This window comes from Oncorhynchus masou, chromosome 28, assembly GCF_036934945.1.
Source record: "Oncorhynchus masou masou isolate Uvic2021 chromosome 28, UVic_Omas_1.1, whole genome shotgun sequence".
Taxonomy (NCBI): domain Eukaryota; kingdom Metazoa; phylum Chordata; class Actinopteri; order Salmoniformes; family Salmonidae; genus Oncorhynchus; species Oncorhynchus masou.
In genome coordinates, this window is record NC_088239.1 from 46,629,033 (window position 1) to 46,649,016 (window position 19,984).

Consider the following 19,984-nt stretch of genomic DNA (forward strand, 5'->3'; position numbering starts at 1 on the left):
TTATGAGAATTAGTCCTAATCCAGGCACTTGTCATCTCCCGTCTGGATTACTGCAACTCGCTGTTGGCTGGGCTCCCTGCCTGTTGGCTGGGCTCCCTGCCTGTGCCATTAAACCCCTACAACTCATCCAGAACGCCGCAGCCCGTCTGGTGTTCAACCTTCCCAAGTTCTCTCACGTCACCCCGCTCTTCCGCTCTCTCCACTGGCTTCCAGTTGAAGCTCGCATCCGCTACAAGACCATGGTGCTTGCCTACGGAGCTGTGAGGGGAACGGCACCGCAGTACCTCCAGGCTCTGATCAGGCCCTACACCCAAACAAGGGCACTGTGTTCATCCACCTCTGGCCTGCTCGCCTCCCTACCACTGAGGAAGTACAGTTCCCGCTCAGCCCAGTCAAAACTGTTCGCTGCTCTGGCCCCCCAATGGTGGAACAAACTCCCTCACGACGCCAGGACAGCGGAGTCAATCACCACCTTCCGGAGACACCTGAAACCCCACCTCTTTAAGGAATACCTAGGATAGGATAAAGTAATCCTTCTCACCCCCCCCCCTTAAATGATTTAGATGCACTATTGTAAAGTGGCTGTTCCACTGGATGTCATAAGGTGAATTCACCAATTTGTAAGTCGCTCTGGATAAGAGCGTCTGCCAAATGACTTAAATGTAATGTAAATGTTTAGAACGTCCGGAACAGAGAGTAAAAGGAGGTTTCTGGGGGCGATAAAATACCTTCAAGGTATAATGTACAGAGAAAGGTATGGTAGGATGTGAACACAGTGGAGGTAAACCTAGGTATTGAGTGATGATGAGAGAGATATTGTCTCTAGAAACATCATTGAAACCTGATGATGTCACAGGACGTCATCAGCGCTCACCTAAAAAGCCCATATGCCACTGGTTGAAAGAAATTCTCATTTGTTTGGGGCAGAATTATAAGGTTTTATGTGTTGTTGGATGTGCGTTCTGGTCAACTTAGCTCAGAAAATCCATCCTCGTCAATCTGCTGACCATAGGCGTCCGCCTAAACCTGCCTTATGAGTAGGCCGGCCCTGGGCCCATCTCTCTATCTCTGTCATAGGAGCAGTGTGGTACAAAGAGCCTGGAGGACTAACAGGGAAGAGAGGTCCCAGAGCTGCAGTCTCAAATATGGGGGTATAGTGAATTCAGTGTTTGAGATTTCATGATTACATTAAGACTACTCTATTTACATGTTGTCACATCAGTGGAAAAATGTGACCAAATACGTAATTGTTCCTTTATATTCCAAAATATTTTATTTTTGTGCACCTTGCAGTCTTGCTGAGGGTGTGTTCGTAAATTCACTTCAGAGTGACAGAGTGCGCTCAGAGTGCAGTCTGGGCATTCATAAATTCAGAGCATTGCCAAGATTGTACATTCCTAAATTCAGAGCCTTTCGCACACTGGACTCTCTGGCAGAGGAGTAGGGTTGATCTGAGTGATCCCAGCAACCAAGCTAACTGTCTAAAGTTGGCTAGCTTGCTAGCTACTTCTTACCAGCCCTAGCAGAGCTGGTTAGGCTGTTTTGATGTTATCCAGAGCGCTGGTGACCGTAACTGTGCTGCTGGCAACAATTTAATTAGCAGTTTTTTGCCGACGTTTACCGACACCGGATATATTCAACGGGTGTTCAGCGTTCATAAATGCATGTTATTCTGCGCTCTGGCACACTCAGACGAAAGTTGTCTGAAATCGGAGTAGATCGCCAAATTGAATTTATGAACACGTTGGTGACTGTAAATGTGCTGCTAGCAGCAATTGAATTACGTTTTTTGTCTAATTTTACTGAAACCAGTCATATTCAACGGGTATTGCGCATTCGTAAATTCATAAATTACTCTGCGCTCTGGCACACTCTGACAAGCATGCTCAGGACTAGGAGTAGATAGCCAGAGTTAATTTACGAACGCACTACTTTGTTGTTGCGCTATCGATGACGCGCGGTGTGGTTGTCAAGGAGGGCGTGACATTATTATGGGATGGTAGGGGTGAAATGGTGCTACGCGCGGTATTTTGAACAATCGTCTACGTTTCTGTGGGTTTTACCGAGATGTTGCTCCGCCTGTTTGGAACGGCGAAGGAGTATGTGCGTTAACACGTTTCGTGTCACCAAAAGTGTTGCACCCAGGGGGAAAACAAGCCACGTAAGAATCTATGTGCTGTGTGAAAGGGGCAAAATAATGTTAGCCAATATGCTAATGAGTTAGCTGATGGCCAGGCTTGCTTGCTAACAGCTGATTATGTCCATTTGGCCAGTTAGCAGACAGCTAGCTAGCTGCATAGGAAGATACCTTATTCTAACTAGCTAACTTAGCATATAACTGCTGTTGTAGAAGCGACAGGAAGTTAGAAAACATGCATAGGCACATAACACATTTATTTACCATTCATTCAAATAAAGGTGACTATTATCAACGTTACATGGCTGCATTTGCTGATGTTTGAGAATGACATTGATTATTCAGACTGTAAGTGTGTGATTTCATATTTAATGACATCAAATGAAGCTTGCTTTCAGCACCCTGACAAATGGAGAGTAATGTTATGATTTCGCTTGCCCAATTTGCTATTTGGGCTTAGCACTGCAGTTATCCTGTCTATTCCATTTTGGCTAGCCGGAAAAATACCCTCCTGGTCTGTCTACTGTCTGCTTGGGGAAATGGCTTGCAAGCAGCTGGGGCTTCGACTGTCAAATGGTCTGATGCTGGCCTCGGGCTTGGTTCCTCTAAGGTTGCTTTTTCCCCCAAGGAAGGTCATATCCCCCCTTTTTTATATCAAGGTTTCTGGGGTGTTGTTCTGTGACAAATGACTGTAAAAAAGGTTGTTCTAATGACATTGGATTATTTTACATTATAATTGTTTTTATTCCCAAAGCACAAAATAACAGTTCATCACAGTTGATTACCAATGGACAATAATGTAGATGTATCATTCGTGTCGTTGTTCACTGTGTAGTTCTACACAGAGTACCATGTAAATATTTACAATATCACATGGTTTGTAACGTTATGGTGACAACCCGGAGTACTCTTTTAATATTACTGTGTTGCGCTACCCGGTTAGGATCAATTGCAAACGGTACCACCATTACTTCATTGGTAAACAAGATCCATGGCATGGGCGTTCATCTCTTTTGCTATATCTTCCTCTCGTCTCTTTAGTTAACTGATGACGAGGTGAAAATGGCGGATCTTTCGAAATCCAACCCCGGCCTGAAAATAGAAACGTAGCTAGCTAGCTGGTCGTTTTCATAGTGCTGCTCCTGTCACCAATGGATGATTTTGACAGGCTGCTTAGTTGAGAAAACAAGAATCAGCCCCCAACCACATATCTTATAGAAAATTGAGAAGATGGAACATCGATACCCCGTAGTTTATCGACTTGTATAGTGTACCATCTGTCTTATTTGGAGTACGGCGGAGGTAGGACAAAGATTGTTATTCTCCTGGATGTCCGAAGCGGCCTAGCCAAGCTAGCTACGTTAGCTAGCCACACAATCGATGACATGTTAGTTAGCTAGCGAGCTAAATTCTAATTTATACCGTTCGAAATCAGGTGGGCTTTGTTGCAAAGTAAGCGTTTAATGTAGTGTTGCAATCAAAGAGTTCGGGTCATAATGTCGTTACATAAAGAACAAAAATGTGGTATTGTTCTCGGTGGCTGGCTACACTACCGCATTTAACTTAGCTAGCCAACATTTCTAATGCTATTTAAATAGATACTTTATGATTTTATATTTCTTTAACGTCAGTTACTCGATGTTCCATTGCCTATGTGTGTACCAACTTTTTAATTTCTTATGAAATTCATCGCTGTCTTTGAAACTATTTGGTGGATTTGCTCTTGAGTCTTGCGTTATTGATAGTAGATCTATGCATCTCAATATAATTACTGATGTCACACTCTACCGGTACATGTTTTGGGCTGTATATGACAATGACATCCTTCAAATCAATAGTGATGGGTTTGCACCTTCTCGTGTCGTTGCAGTATTGTGTGTGTGCGCAACATCCACACCGTTATATGCAAACATCAACACATGTTCATATTCAGGAATTGGAAAAAGGTAATTCAGTTTTAGGCATCTCACTTTATTTAACTTTTTTTCCAGATATAAAATACTTTTGCAACTGCTCTTGGTTGCCTATCAATTGCTTATTGGCACCAAGCAGGATCTAAAAACCTCTGTTTGGAACTGCATGTTTTGACTCTATCACAAAAGTTGCTGCAGCTATTTCTGTCATTTATTTGTGTACTGGTACTTTCCTTGATACGAAAGGAAAGTACCAGAAAAGGTGTTTGCTTCTAATAAATTATTTGGACTGACATTCTTATTGGACTGACATTCTAATGTTCCCCGTTTTGTCTCCTGCAGCGACTGTTTTGAGCTGAGTGTAAACCTGGAGACATGGACGTGGTGTCGCCAGAGCTGAACATCCTCCTCCCTGACGAGATAATGGACACTGAGGCCATCGTCATGGATGACGACCCACCCGCCGAGTCCCCTGCGGCATCTGGCCAATCACAGCCCAGCGACGATGCACCAATCCCCATGGAAACAGATGTTCTCGCCGTCCCAGAGATCGTTAGCCTGTGTTCGGATGCCCCTCCGACCCAGCGGACTCAGGCCCTGACCACCTCCATCACCACAGACTCCACCCTCTGTAGCACCACCTCCGCCACTCAGCTCCTCCTCACCCCATCCATAGCTTCATCCTCCCCTCTTACCCTCCGACCCGCCACCGCCTCCACCCTCACCTCCACCACCCCCAAAACCACTACCAGCCTGGGTGGGGTCAGTCTCACCTCGGGGGGCTTACAGAAGCTCTCAGCCAACCACCAGATCATCCTCAATAAGGTGGTCTCATCCTCGGGAGCAGAAACCACCAGGTCCCCAGGCACCACCACTATCTCTCCAGGGGGCCAGAAGTTCATGGTGACGGCCATAGGCAAGTCAGGCCAGTCTATTGTGCTGCAGCTGCCCCACACGGGCTCCAAGCCTGGCTCAGGGCAGGGGGAGGCCAAGGCCAACCCGCAGCATTTCAAGGTGCTGACGATAGGGGGGAGGACAGACCTGAAGCCGGTCATGGTGGGGCAGGCGGTCAGCTCAGCCAGTCAGATGTCCACCCTGCAGGCCCAGCAGCTGAAGACTGTTCAGGTGAGACCTGATCATTTTTGTAATTTTATTACATTTTTCTCCCCAATTTCGTGATATCCGATTGATAGTTAGTCTTGTTCCATCGCAGCAACTCCTGTACGGACTCGGGAGAGGCGACGGTTGAGAGCCGTGCGTCCTCCGAAACACGATCCTGCCATCCGCTCTGCTTCTTGACACAACCCTTTCTTATCCCGGAAGCCAGCCGCACCAATGTGTCGGATGAAACACCGTACACCTGGCAAGCGTGCACTGCGCCCGGCCCGCCACAGGAGTTACTCGAGCGCGATGGAACAAGGACAACCCGGCCGGCCAAACTCTTCCCTAACTCGGACGACGCTGGGCCAATTGTGCGCCGTCTCCCGGGTCGCGGCCGGCTGCGACACAGCCTGGGATCGAACCAGGATCTGTGGTGACACAGATTGCGATGCAGTGCCTTAGACCGCTGCATCACTCGAGAGGCCAGAGGCCTGATTTGTTTACTTGTTTGTTGACCTGTTTACTTGTTTGTTGACTTGTTTGTCTGTGCTCAGCTATGTACACATTTTGTAGTGAGGAGATGAATTTAGCCACGGGTTACCTTTTTGAAGGTTTGCTGGTGATTTGGCCAGCTTCATGTGTAGGTCTCTTTGCTGTAGTTCGTACAGTGAAGGTCAATGAATGTATTTGCCAACAGATTGCAAAGAAAACGCAGGTGTCGTCAGCTGGACCAATCAAGTTCATCATCACTAAAGCTGTCAACAACAAAGGTCTGACCGCCCAGACATCAGTATCCAATGTCATTACAGGTAATCACCGTCACGTGTTTGTCGTATTAACCCCTTCATAGAATTAATGCTTGGTTGTGCCACACGCTCAGGGATAAGCCGTGTAATCATTGAACGTACAGCCTGAGTTATAACTGTGTCATAGCCGCTTTGAGCCATATAAAACTATGTAGACTTTGATCCCTGGTTCTGACCTCATCGTTGTGATTCTGTACCCTCCCCCGACCCCACTTCCCAGGTCGAGTCCTGTCCACGAGCAGCCCAGTGACCCCCCCGCGGACCATCACTCTTTCTGAGACCCTCAGCTCCAGCAGCAAGATTGCCATCTCCCCCCTCAAGTCACCTAGCAAAGTCAGACACGCTGCCACTCAATCCCTCTGACCCCACTTTGAGCGAGGGAGAGAAAGACCCATTGCAGTTTTCCCCATTTTCAGTTTGGATTTCATGACTAAACCTATACTGTTTTCTTTTTGTGTAACAGTTGACGATGGTGTCGGTGGCCTCCCAGGTACCCAACTCCCCTCAGAAGTCAGTGTCTCTGCCGCTCAACATGGCCCACCTGGGACAGCAGATACTAGTACAACAGTCTACAGCCACCTCTCCAGCCAAGGTAGTCTCCAGCCATTCTACTGCATAGGTAAAACTAACCTCTCTAATAGTTTCTCTGGCCCTCCGGGACCCCAGCCTCAGGACTGCACATTTTTTTTGTTCTATTCAAGCACTGGATCACCTGATTCAACTAGCCAACTAATCACCAAAAAGTAGCCTTCCGGAACTGCTCATAGGAGCATGAGCCTAGTGTCTTGTCCATTACTCCCCCTGGACAGGACACTAATCTATCGCAGGGCCATCTTCTTAATGCTGAGTGCCAAGCGGAGACGCATTGCTTCCTATCTTAACTTTAGTATGACTCAGTCCGGGGATTGTACTCCTTACCTTCCAATCTCACGGTGGATACTCGGTACTACGGCCTATTTATCTCCTTACTCCGTTTGCACACACTGTATATAGGTTTTTCTATTGTGTTATTGACTGTACTTTTTGTTTATCCTATGTGGTAACTCTTGTGTTGTTTTTTTGTCGCACTGCTTTGCTTTATCTTGGCCAGGTCGCAGTTGTAAATGAGAACTTGTTCTCAACTGGCCTACCTGGTTAATTAAAGGTGAAATAAAAATAAATAAATACTCTAACCACAAGGCCGCCAAGTTAATCACCAAGCCCTTGATAATTTGAATCTTGCATGCTACTGCTGACCCTGACCAATTCCCCCCCTCCTCCTCTCCTCATAGCCCATGAAGCCGGTGCAGACTGTGACGGTGGGCGGCCCCCAGTTTAAGACCATCTTCCCCCTGTCCACCTCGTCCAACGTGCAGCAGATCCAGGTGCCCGGCAGCCGCTTCCACTACGTCAGGCTGGTCACTGCCACCACGGGCAGCAGCACGGGACAGGCCGGCAGCCACTGCACCAACTCATCCATGACCGGTAGGAGACAGACATCTGTTGATGTAAAATTACGATTGATTGATTATCCATAGAGACTGGCAGGGGAAGTCTTTTTAGGTCCAAACAGAGCCATAATAGAGCTGGTATTTCATATGACTTCTCTTCCTTCCACAGCCAAGCCCATGGTGGTCAACACAGCCCAAGTCAGGATGTCTGTCCCCATCATCCCAGCACAGACCATGAAGCAGGTGAAACACACACATTACTTACAGATGGAATTGTTCCCTTATTGATTCACTCGGCCATAACAGCTACAGACATGCACTCTCAATTAATGTAGTGTAATTTAACTATTTTATTTTACCTTTATTTAACTAGGCAAGTCAGTTAAGAAAAAGTTCTTATTCTCAATGAATGACAGATTTGTACCTTGTCAGCTCAGGGATTTGAACTTGCAACCTTTCGGTTACTAGTCCAATGCTCTAACCACTAGGCTACCCTGCCGCCCCAACTAACCTTCATTCCTCTTCCCCTTTCTCAGGTGGTGCCCAAGCCCCTGACGTCGTCGGGCCAGGTGCTGACAACTCAGACCCAGCAGAGGTTGATCATGCCCGCCACGCCGCTGCCCCAGATCCAGCCCAACCTCACCAACCTACCCCCGGGCACCATGCTGGCGCCTGGGTCTGGGAACATGGGCTATACTGTGCTGCCCGCACATTATGTCACGCAGGTATAGGGCTGGGTTGTGGGTTGGAGGCATTTTAAACACGTGTGTGTGTGTGTTCTCATGTCTCTCTCTCTCCCTTTCAGCTCCAACAGTCTGCGTATGTGACTTTGGCCAGCAGCTCTGGGTTCCCCACCCCTACAGGCATCCAGACTCAGGCCAGACTGCCTCTCAATGGGTGAGCACAGCACCCAAATTTGTTGGGTGCATTTTGCTATTTATTTTGGTTGTGTTCCAGATTATTATCTTTTTGCCCAATAGAAATGAATGGTAAGTAATGTATTGTGCCATTTTGGAGTCACTTTTATTGGAAATAAGAGTATAATGTTTCTAAACACTTCTACATGAATGTGGATGCTACCATGATTGCAGATAATCCTGAATGAATCGTGAATAATGATGATCATACCCCCAAGACATGCTAACCTCTCACCATTACAATAACGGGAGTTTGGCATATTGTTTTAGGGTGGGGGGGTGTATGATAATTATGTGTGTAACTTTTTCACTCTTCATTATTCAGGATTATCTGTAATCATGGTAGCATCCACATTCATGTAGAAGTGTTTAGAAACATATTATATTCTTACTTAGAATTTAGTCATTGTATAATTTCAAATCCGAAGTGCTGGAGTACAGAGGCAAAACAACAACAAATTTGTCACTGTCCCAATACTTGTGGAGCTCACTGTATTTCAGGTTTTGTTGTCACATACACTGGATAGGTGCAGTGAAATGTTGTTTTACAGGGTCAGCCACAGTAGTACGGCGTCCCTGGCGCAAATTGGGCTTAAGTGCCTTGTTCAAAGGCACATCGACAGATTTTTATGACCACGTTGTTAATAAACTCAATGCGCTGACTAATCATATGCGTATTCCTTCCTCCAACAGCTTATCAACATCAGACGCTGCCTCCAGACCACGGAAGCCCTGCAACTGCAACAAGTCTCAGTGTCTCAAACTGTATGTGATACAACTTACAGGGAGCTCCTACCCACTCAACTGTTAATGTGTAACAGAATTCCCGCTTAAAAAAGAAGAAAAATCCTGTATTTAGTGTAGACGTCATGGAGATGGGCATAACCTCAATGTGGTCTTGCTCTCTCTGCAGGTACTGTGACTGCTTTGCCAACGGGGAGTTCTGTCAGAGCTGTAACTGTACCAACTGCTTCAACAACCTGGAACACGAGACCGAGCGAGCTAAAGCCATCAAGGTGAGGAACGGTCCGCCACCACAAGACAAATCAGATTTGACTCAACTCTGTCAGCTTGTCTGTCTTGGTTTTTGTGTGGAGAAAAGCTTTGCGTGGCTAATGTACTCCTTGATTAGTGTTATCATTTGGTCTTGTGGTAAAAGTAACCATTTAGTTGTATCCGACTACTTGTGTAAAGAGTTGTTTTAAGAGGGGTGTACTATTTCCCCCAGGCGTGTCTGGACCGTAACCCGGAGGCATTCAAGCCGAAGATCGGTAAAGGTAAAGAGGGCGAGTCGGACCGCAGACACAGCAAAGGCTGCAACTGTAAACGCTCGGGATGTCTGAAGAACTACTGCGAGTGTTACGAGGTGGGCCTCCATCTCTCTCTCTCTCTCTCTCACCAGCACCTGTTCTTCTACGGGTGGACGTTCAAGTTGTATTCTATACTGTTCTATTCTATCTTACTTTCACTTGTCCAATCTTTTGATATCACTGTAGATAAAAGGTAGGAAACGATGTGAAGACTAGGACTGTGGCGGTCATGACATTTTGTCAGCCTTTAACTGTCATGCAAATAACTGCCGGTCTCACAGTAATTGACCGTTAATTAACATAAACGTACTTAGCATCTCCAGGCTTTCACGCATAGCCTACAAGCCACCGATGCTGACCTTTAGAACATATACATTTTAAAAAGTTGTGTTTTTTGGGGGGGGGTTGCATGAAAGGCATGTGCTCTGCTCTGTTTCTTGCGCAAGCTGCACACACTTCATCAGTCTCTCATTCACAATTTGACAAGCACTTGATAATATTCACACCCATCAGACTATTCTTAATTGAATCTATTCTTATTTTTTATTTATTTAAAATTGCCCACAAAAAAAGATAATGCGTAGCCTGCAAATGGAGTTTACGTTTTTAATATACCAGGTGGTTGTAAAGCGGATTTATGTGCTTAATTTTAAGAGTTGAGCAATAAAAATAGCAGCATGAGAAAGCTGGGATCCTCTTTTAAGTAGTGGCCAGTCAAAACTCTGTTTTCACACACGACTGTGCAATGGCTGCTTATAAGATCACGTTTCACTAGGCTTTGGGCTCTCCAACCCTGTTTCAGAGGTCCTGCACAGCAGGTGATCCTATTCCGCTCAAACTCTGAATGCCAGGGCTCTCATGAAGTGTTTGGTTTGATATTTGATGGCATTTGCATTGATGTCAGAGTGATTAGATTTTTTTTATTGAACCTTTATTGAACTAGGCAAGTCAGTTAAGAACAAATTCTTCTTATTTACAATGACATCCTACCCCGGCCAAACCTGGACGACGCTGGGCCAATTGTGCGCCGCCCTATGGGACTCCCAATCACGGCCGGTTATTATACAGCCTGGATAATGGAGTGCTGAGTACCAGACCATTAGCGACTGTCCGTTAGCAAGTTTGGTAGGCTACTAATGACCATCAGCGGCATCAAGTGCGCCTTGGAGAAGCCTGGTTATCGTGACTCAACGGTCACATGGAATTTAACTGTGGTCACGACTCGTGACTGGCGAGAACACGGTCACTATAACAGCCCGAGTGAAGACCTTACTTGTCCGTAAGGGGTTGGTGTGGGCTCATGGCTTTTGTTCCAGCCAAGCCGTAACACACCTAATTCAGCTCATCGTCCCCAGCCCTGGTTGACCTCATTGAGACTCAGCCTTGCTGTTTCTTCTTCTCTCTCTGCCAGGCCAAGATCATGTGCTCGTCTACCTGTAAGTGTGTTGGCTGTAAGAACTTTGAGGAGAGCCCTGAGAGGAAGACTCTGATGCACCTGGCCGACGCAGCTGAGGTGAGAGTTCAACAGCAGACTGCAGCCAAGACCAAGCTGTCGTCGCAGATCTCGGACCTGTTCACAAGGACCACCCCGACCATCACCAGCGGAGGGGGGAGGTAAAGACTCACTCTCTCCAGGCTCACCTTCCGAGATTCACCCTCTCGCTTCTCACTTGGGTTGCAAAGGAAGGGTATTTTACTGGAAAATTTCTAAGTTTACCAGTAAAATACCAGATTTTTGTCTCCTTTCAAGGTTTTTATGTAATCTATCGAGAAACATCTAGTGGCCCTTTTTGCTACTTCAGACTATCGTAGTCTGTAATAGTCTCTGGCCCTATGTGTAGTTTTATCAAATGTAAAATATATGAAATAAGATAATTATGTACAGTACCAGTTAGAACTTTGGACACATCTACTCATTCCATGTTTTTTTTTCTTTATTTTTACTATTTTCTACATTGTATAATAATAGTGAAGACATCAAAACTATGAAATAACACACATGGAATCATGTAGTAACCAAAAAAGTGTTAAACAAATCAAAATATATTTTATATTTGAGATTATTCAAAGTAGCCACCCTTTGCCTTGATGAGCGCTTTGCACACAGCTTCATGAGGTAGTCACCTGGAATGCATTTCATTTAACAGGTGTGTCTTGTTAATTTGTGGAATTTATTTGCTCCTTAATAGATTTGAGCCAATCAGTTGTGTTGGTAAAAGACCAAGTCCATATTATGGCAAGAACAGCTCAAATAAGCAAAGAGAAACAACAGTCCATCATTGACTGAGCTTCATGTCTTAAAGCAATCCGGAAAATGTCAAGAACTTTGAACGCTTCTTCAAGCGCAGTCACAAAAACCATCAAGTGCTATGATGAAACTGGCTCTCCATGAGGACCGCCACGGGAAAGAAAGACAGAGTTACCTCTGCTGATAAGTTCATTAAAGAGATCAGCATCAGACATTGCAGCCCAAATAAATGCTTCACGGAGTTCAAGTAACAGACACATCTCAACATCAACTGTTCATAGGAGACTGAGTGAATCAGGCCTTCATGGTTGGATTGCTGCAAAGAAACCACTACGAAAGGACACCAATAATAACAAGAGACTTGCTTGGGCCAAGAATCATGAGCAATGGACATTAGACCGGTGGAAATCTGTCCTCTGGTCTGATGAGTCCAAATTTGAGAGTCCAAGTTTGCTTCCAACCACCGTGTCTTTGTGAGACGCAGAGTAGGTGAACGAATGATCTCTGCATGTGTGGTTCCCACCGTGAAGCACGGAGGAGGAGGGGGCGCGTGGGGGTGCTTTGCTGGTGACACGGTCTGTGATTTATTTAGAATTCAAGGCACACTTAACCAGCATGGCTACCACAGCGTTCAGCGAAATGCCATCCCATCTGGTTGTGCTTAGTGGGACTATCATTTGTTTTTCAACAGGACCTAAAACACACCTCTAGGCTGTGTAAGGGCTATTTGACATGGAAAGAGAGTGATGGAGTGCCGCATCAGATGACTTGACCTCCACAATCACCCGACCTCAACCCAATTGAGATTGTTTGGAATGAGTTGGACCCCAGAGTGAAGGAAAAGCAGCCAGCAAGTGCTCAGCATATGTGGGAACTCCTTCAAGACTGTTGTAAATGCATTCCAGGTGAAGCTGGTTGAGAGAATGCCAAAAGTGTGCAACGCTGTCATCAAGGCAAAGGCTGGCTACTTGGAAGAATCTCAAATGTAAAATATATTTTGAAATGTTTAACACATTTGTGGTCACTACATGATTCCATATGTGTTATTTCATTTATTCTACAATGTATAAAATAGTACAAATAAAGAAAAACCCATGAAAGGAGTAGGTGTGTCCAAACATCTGACTTACCAAAGTTGTTGCTATAGATTTTCTCTTTCCCAAATGACTGTACTCCCCCCTCTATGCTGTGTATCTTGTAGGTAGAATAGTGGCTGATCTCATCCTCTCTCCACCAGGATGCCCTTTACATTTGTGACGAAGGAGGTGGCAGAGGCCACGTGTGAGTGTCTGCTGGAGCAGGCTGAGCAGGCAGAGCTGATCCAGCAGCCCCAGGCCACCGCAGAGAGGATGATCCTGGAGGAGTTTGGACGCTGCCTCATGAGGATCATCAGCTCAGCGGGCAAGACGGACTGTCCCTCCATCAACTGCTAGGCCAGGTCCATGGGTTCGCTGTCTGTATGTCTCTCACCCAGCCCAGTGAAAACTAGTGCTGGGAGACTAGAAGGGAATAGTGGCCTCCTCTCTCCCCCAGCTTGAGAGCTAAACATTAGGACTGGTGAGTGGTAGTGGTCCTTGGTTTCTCTGCCTCCCGGGCTGGCTAGCTAGCCGCCCAGTCTCAGAGATGAGCAGTGTGTCTGGGAGATGAGGGGAGTCTGCCCTGGGCACCGTCTCTCTCGCCCACCCTCTGGGAAAAGCATCGGGAGAGGAGTGGACTGTCTGCTCCACTTACTGCTAGCCATGCCCATGTGCTTTCTCTCCCATCCCCATAGTGCTAGCATTGGATAGGGTGGAGAGTGGTGCACAGCCCCATCAATTGTTAGCTAGCTAGACCCAGCCAGCACCAGGAGGCATGGACAGTCCTGAGCACTGCTCACCGTTTACCCACCCTCATAGATCTGGTGTTGGGAGGACATGCATTTCTCTGGAGCTGGTGCTTCTCCTTCACAGTTAGTGGGAATAGCCTTTGCATAGCCTTGGCTGAAGGAAGGGGCTGTCCCCATGCCCCCAGCCTCCCTGAAAAAATAAGGATTGTGGGAGAGACTCGCCAGAGAAAGAGGTGCAAGGGGAAACAGACAAATGTTTGTTTGTTTGTTTGTTTGTTTTGGGAAGGGGGGGGGGTGTTTTAGATCATAGGATTTTTTTTTAATATATATTTTTTTTAATCATTTATTTTCTCCGTCTTATTATGGCTCTGTTTGCATATGTCCCTCTCTTTCACCCTCTCGCTCTGTTTTAATAATTTCTGAGGGTTCTGGATGCAGACGAGGAAAGAAGGGTCACATTCTGACTGCCTTCTACAGGTAGTAGCCCAGGTTCTAATCATGACGGCCATCTCTCTTCAGTAACTAGCGTATTACTGTAACCCAACAAGATATGCTCACGTTACCCACTATTTATTTTCTTCAACCTCTGTTTCAGCTTGTGCTCAGAGCTTTGCAAAGTATCTAGGAACAACTAACATATTCCCACTTTGACTTTTATCACAGATTAGGATTCCATTTGCCATTTTTAATTTTTAAACAACTAAATAGTATGTATTTTGGTATGGGGGAGTTTTGTTCAATTGGGGGGGGTGGGTGTACTGTTTCTGACACATTCAGGTAGGGTAAGGTTTCACAATATCAAATCCAAGTTATTTGAGCTACGTAAGTGCTCATGGCTTATGGTACTCTAAATTCATTGTCAGGGTATGAAAGTTGTCCACTTTATTAGGGAAAAATGAATATTGGATGCTTGGTGCCCCTATTTTTTTATTTTTTTTTACCACTTTGTGAATATCAGTTTGCCTCTTTCCAAATACATGGAGAACAGCACGCACGCACACACACGTTGGATAACTGTCAAGAACCAGCGGTAGATTGTTCGATTGGATAATTCATCTAGTCATATCACTATATCCGAAGCACTGCAACTATTTTAGCATTGCAGAGTGCCTTTATGCTACAGTAAGCTGTTCCTTGGTAGCTTTGTGCTTTCCTAAGTCATCACGGATTACCAGGCAACACATGATTTGGCCTCTTGTGTGTCGCACTGTAATGACACCCATCAAGTGTGTGTTCAACAGCATTTTGGGTAGTGTTTTGAATAAAGAAATTGATGTTTTTAAGACCCTTTTGGGTCTGTTATTTCCCTACTCACAAAGCCAATCCCTTTCTATATGTATTGAGTGTATTGGTACCGTGTGTTTAAAAAAAATACTGTCATTAGTTATTGTAGCCTTATTACCCCCCCCCCCCCCCCCCAGGATACCTTTGCCTTACGTTCTCCACTCTGCTCAGGGCATTGAAGGACTTTTACTACGTTATCTGTCTATTGTTCTTTCCTGCAATGTTATTGAAGACGCGCGTAAAAAAAAAAAAAAAAGAGGAAGAGAAAAGAATTTCCCAGCAGCCGTTTGACAAATGACCCTCGTCCAAACAGAGGGCCTTTGTGCGTGTCATGTTTTTCACCATAAGAGATTGAGTAAGACCATGTTATACACCATCACGCATGCTTTTCAAAGTTGTAATCATCCCTATGCACTGAAAACGTTGTTTATTGCATGGGTGACCTTGCTAGATGCTGAAGTGTTGCAAAATTGCTGTGCAGCAGCATCAACAATTGGTCTGTGTGTTTGAATGACATGATGCATCCCAAATAGCTTTATTCATACTAGAAAATAAACATTTCTCTGCGGCCTGTTCAGGAGGGTGCAATGTTAAAGAACGTTCAGATAGAAATGGATCGTGTGGAAACGATACAATGGTATTTTAGGTAGAGGATTGGAATTGTATGCTCTGTTTTACATGTCTATCTGCAACATTTGTCTTACATTATTGAATACACCCTTTGTATCCGTTGTCATCCCACAAAGTGGGACATTTTCAAAGGGCTTCCAATAGAGGAGCACAACCAGAACCCCATGATGGTGCTAAACTCACTACGTCAATCTGATGGTGAATGTTAGGGAATTTTTTTTTTTTTAGATTGTCTTCTCACGAAGTGAGACATTTAACAGAATTAATCAATCAATAGCAATCAAGCCAAACTGCTAAATTGTGCTCTGTTGGAGAACAGAAAAGTTAACAAATCTAGATATTTCAGGAGAAACTTAGCCTAACCCATGAAACTCGGTACTAATAAATGTACACTAAACAAAACAATGGACCTTCTCAAAATGTTTGCAATAACAGGCTTTTTTTTACTGCGGGAGTCTGTACTGAACTTAGTCTTTTTCGAGACTATATTGAACTGATCTGTGTAAATCTGCACCTCCATGTTTCAAAGACCATGTGCAATGGCTCTGTAGTACTCCTCTGTATTCCGGTTGGGTGATTGTACAGTGCCTTGCGAAAGTATTTGGCCCCCTTGAACTTTGCGACCTTTTGCCACATTTCAGGCTTCAAACATAAAGAAATAAAAGTGTAATTTTTTGTGAAGAATCAACAAAAGTGGGACACAATCATGAAGTGGAACGACATTTATTGGATATTTCAAACTTTTTTAACAAATCAAAAACTGAAAAATTGGGAGTGCAAAATTATTCAGCCCCTTTACTTTCAGTGCAGCAAACTCTCTCCAGAAGTTCAGTGAGGATCTCTGAATGATCCAATGGTGACCTAAATGACTAATGATGATAAATACAATCCACCTGTGTGTAATCAAGTCTCCGTATAAATGCACCTGCACTGTGATAGTCTCTGAGGTCCGTTAAAAGCGCAGAGAGCATCATGAAGAACAAGGAACACACCAGGCAGGTCCGAGATACTGTTGTGAAGAAGTTTGAAGCCGGATTTGGATACAAAAAGATTTCCCAAGCTTTAAACATCCCAAGGAGCACTGTGCAAGCGATTAATATTGAAATGGAAGGAGTATCAGACCACTGCAAATCTACCAAGACCTGGCCGTCCCTATAAACTTTCAGCTCATACAAGGAGAAGACTGATCAGAGATGCAGCCAAGAGGCCCATGATCACTCTGGATGAACTGCAGAGATCTACAGCTGAGGTGGGAGACTCTGTCCATAGGACAACAATCAGTCGTATATTGCACAAATCTGGCCTTTATGGAAGAGTGGCAAGAAGAAAGCCATTTCTTAAAGATACCATAAAAAGTGTTTAAAGTTTGCCACAAGCCACCTGGGAGACACACCAAACATGTGGAAGAAGGTGCTCTGGTCAGATGAAACCAAAATTGAACTTTTTGGCATCAATGCAAAATGTTATGTTTGGCGTAAAAGCAACACAGCTCATAACCCTGAACACACCATCCCCACTGTCAAACATGGTGGTGGCAGCATCATGGTTTGGGCCTGCTTTTCTTCAGCAGGGACAGGGAAGATGGTTAAAATTGATGGGAAGATGGAGCCAAATACAGGACCATTCTGGAAGAACCTGATGGAGTCTGCAAAAGACCTGAGACTGGGACGGAGATTTGTCTTCCAACAAGACAATGATCCAAAACATAAAGCAAAATCTACAATGGAATGGTTCAAAAATAAACATATCCAGGTGTTAGAATGGCCAAGTCAAAGTCCAGACCTGAATCCAATCGAGAATCTGTGGAAAGAACTGAAAACTGCTGTTCACAAATGCTCTCCATCCAACCTCACTGAGCTCGAGCTGTTTTGCAAGGAGGAATGGGAAAAAATTTCAGTCTCTCGATGTGCAAAACTGATAGAGACATACCCCAAGCGACTTACAGCTGTAATCGTAGCAAAAGGTGGCGCTACAAAGTATTAACTTAAGGGGGCTGAATAATTTTGCACGCCCAATTTTTCAGTTTTTGATTTGTTAAGTTTGAAATATCCAATAAATGTCATTCCACTTCATGATTGTGTCCCACTTGTTGTTGATTCTTCACAAAAAAATACAGTTTTTTATCTTTATGTTTGAAGCCTGAAATGTGGCAAAAGGTCGCAAAGTTCAAGGGGGCCGAATACTTTCGCAAGGCACTGTATATGTTACGTGACCATTGCCTGTATTACTTTCTAGGTGAAATCAAGTTATTTTTTAAACTTTTTTTCCCGCCATTCTCGTAAACATCTTTCTGTCAAGAATTATTTATCTCACGTTATCCTCATGATTATAACACAGAATTAAAGTACTTTTTTTATTTTCAGATTTTCAGATTTATATTCAATAAAGAGTATGTAAGATGTTGACTGTAATGTAAGTGAAGTACGAAGCAAATTAAATTTATACATTTAAGTATGAATTTCTTTCTCAATTGGTAAACTAAATTGCATTAATATTTTACAAATGCATAAACCTGTTGGATATTATGTCAGATCTCTGATATATGCCTATTTCAGATTTTTTTTTACAGCGAAATTATGTTGATTTTAAACCTCCTATACATTAACACGTTTGTAATTGTAACGCTATTACAGATGTCCATATTTGATATGTGTATTTATTTTAGAAGTTGCCAGCGGACATCTTACTGAAGTCCTGCCTTTCTCTGGTTTTTCCCACGTTGCTTTGCGGTGTACATAAAAGGCGTGCGCAAATTACCACCACGAGGTCTGTTCATTTTCATTTGATTAATAGTACAGAGAAAATATAGCAAATCGTGTGACATCGATGCAAAAAATAATAATCTTGAAGAATGTTTTGATAAAAAAATGACTTCGTCATTTGTTGGCGAGATGATGACTGGGTATTTGATGCAGATCTGGCAGTGACTGGGTATTTGATGCAGATCTGGCAGTAAGTTGTCTTCAGTCCTCTAATAGCATAGCTAGCTACTGCTAACACATGCTGATAGTTAGTCGCTTGTTATCTTTAGCCAGTTTTGACTATTGACTATCAATATCAGAGATTCTTATTCCTTGTCCGATGATTTTAAATATTTGCTGTTCACATCATGAACCTCTGTGATTACATTTTTTAAAACAACTATGAGGACTCGTAACTAGCTTAAAATGATTTACATCTAGTCTGCACGTGGTCTGACCTATGCCTGACTCGAATGTTGTAACAATGTATCAATTTGTTGCCTTTTCTAGTGTCTTCCGATGCAATGTTGCAGGATGGATGACACACTGATACAGAACACATGGTAAGATATCAAATTGGCTAGTCTTGTCAAACAACCTATAATTCTGAACAGTAATTTGAAATTGCTTGAAGAATTCATGGAGTCCAACAGACCATTTCCTTGTCCTATGATTCAAATCTGTATCTGCTGTTCACATCATGAACCAAAGTGATTATTATTATTACGTTAATATGAGGACGTGCATTGGCCTATAATTGGTATTATTTTGACTAGCTTTGATTGTGCTGTATTTTAAGTTTATATTTTGGTGCTGATCCAACAGAATACTGTGGGTGGTGGAAAGGATGTGACCTGGACCAGGAGGTCAGTTCAGTACTTTTCCCTGGTACAACATGGAGGCCTGCATAGGTCATAGCAACTGTGGAGAGGCTCTTGATTTCTTCAGTGCTATGCAACAACTCACTCTGTGGGTATTGGCTGACAGCCATGGTATATCAGAAGGTATACCAATATTTTTACTGCTCCAATTACATTGGTAACCAGTTTATAATAGCAATAAGGCCTGACCTAGTCTTCCAAGCCTGGGAGATTTTATTATTGAACTTGAATGAGAGTAGTGTCTTCGATGTTTCAGTTATATGGCCAGGTTGTAATTGTTATTTAGTATGCAGGCATGTTTTAAAATGTCTGTCAAAGGACATCCCTATTCACACTAACCATGAGTTTGTTTTCCCCCCAGGCTTCAGCAAGAAGAGTGCTGTGGAAGGTCTTGTTTTTCATGGCGAAATTGACTATAAAGATGGCACCATTTACTATTTCAATTCCAATAAATGTTTTTGGGAAAAACCCTGCAAAGTATGTTAATTTGAATGATCATTTCAGAAATGTGTGTAATGTCTCACGTAGTCCTGTCTTGGAAATAGAACTTGAATGACATTTGAAGGTGAAGGTTACACAAACTCAATTGAAATGCATGTAGGTAAATTGATTAACCTGGTTGTTTTACTAGAATAGCTAAACCATGGTAGCATCAAGTTGTGGTCAGGACCTACGCTTGCATGCCCAATACTGTGCAATGAGAGGAAATTAAGATTCCCTTACAATGATACTGAGGGATTTACTCACTTTGTTCAGCAGTT

At 43.9% G+C, this 19,984-nt stretch overlaps 1 protein-coding gene across 1 annotated transcript; it reads left to right on the forward strand.

The window, feature by feature from the left end:
* Positions 1-2,000: 2,000 nt before the first annotated feature.
* LOC135517693 (protein lin-54 homolog) lies at positions 2,001-19,703 on the forward strand. Its single transcript, XM_064942212.1, has 17 exons — positions 2,001-2,161; positions 4,393-5,175; positions 5,849-5,960; positions 6,178-6,290; positions 6,421-6,549; positions 7,229-7,421; positions 7,557-7,630; positions 7,924-8,112; positions 8,193-8,284; positions 8,998-9,069; positions 9,218-9,320; positions 9,533-9,670; positions 11,026-11,228; positions 13,100-18,553; positions 18,853-18,905; positions 19,168-19,346; positions 19,585-19,703. The coding sequence occupies exons 2-14, from the start codon at positions 4,426-4,428 to the stop codon at positions 13,293-13,295; spliced, it is 2,364 nt and encodes a 787-aa protein (XP_064798284.1). The 5' UTR covers positions 2,001-2,161; positions 4,393-4,425; the 3' UTR covers positions 13,296-18,553; positions 18,853-18,905; positions 19,168-19,346; positions 19,585-19,703.
* Positions 19,704-19,984: the final 281 nt, after the last annotated feature.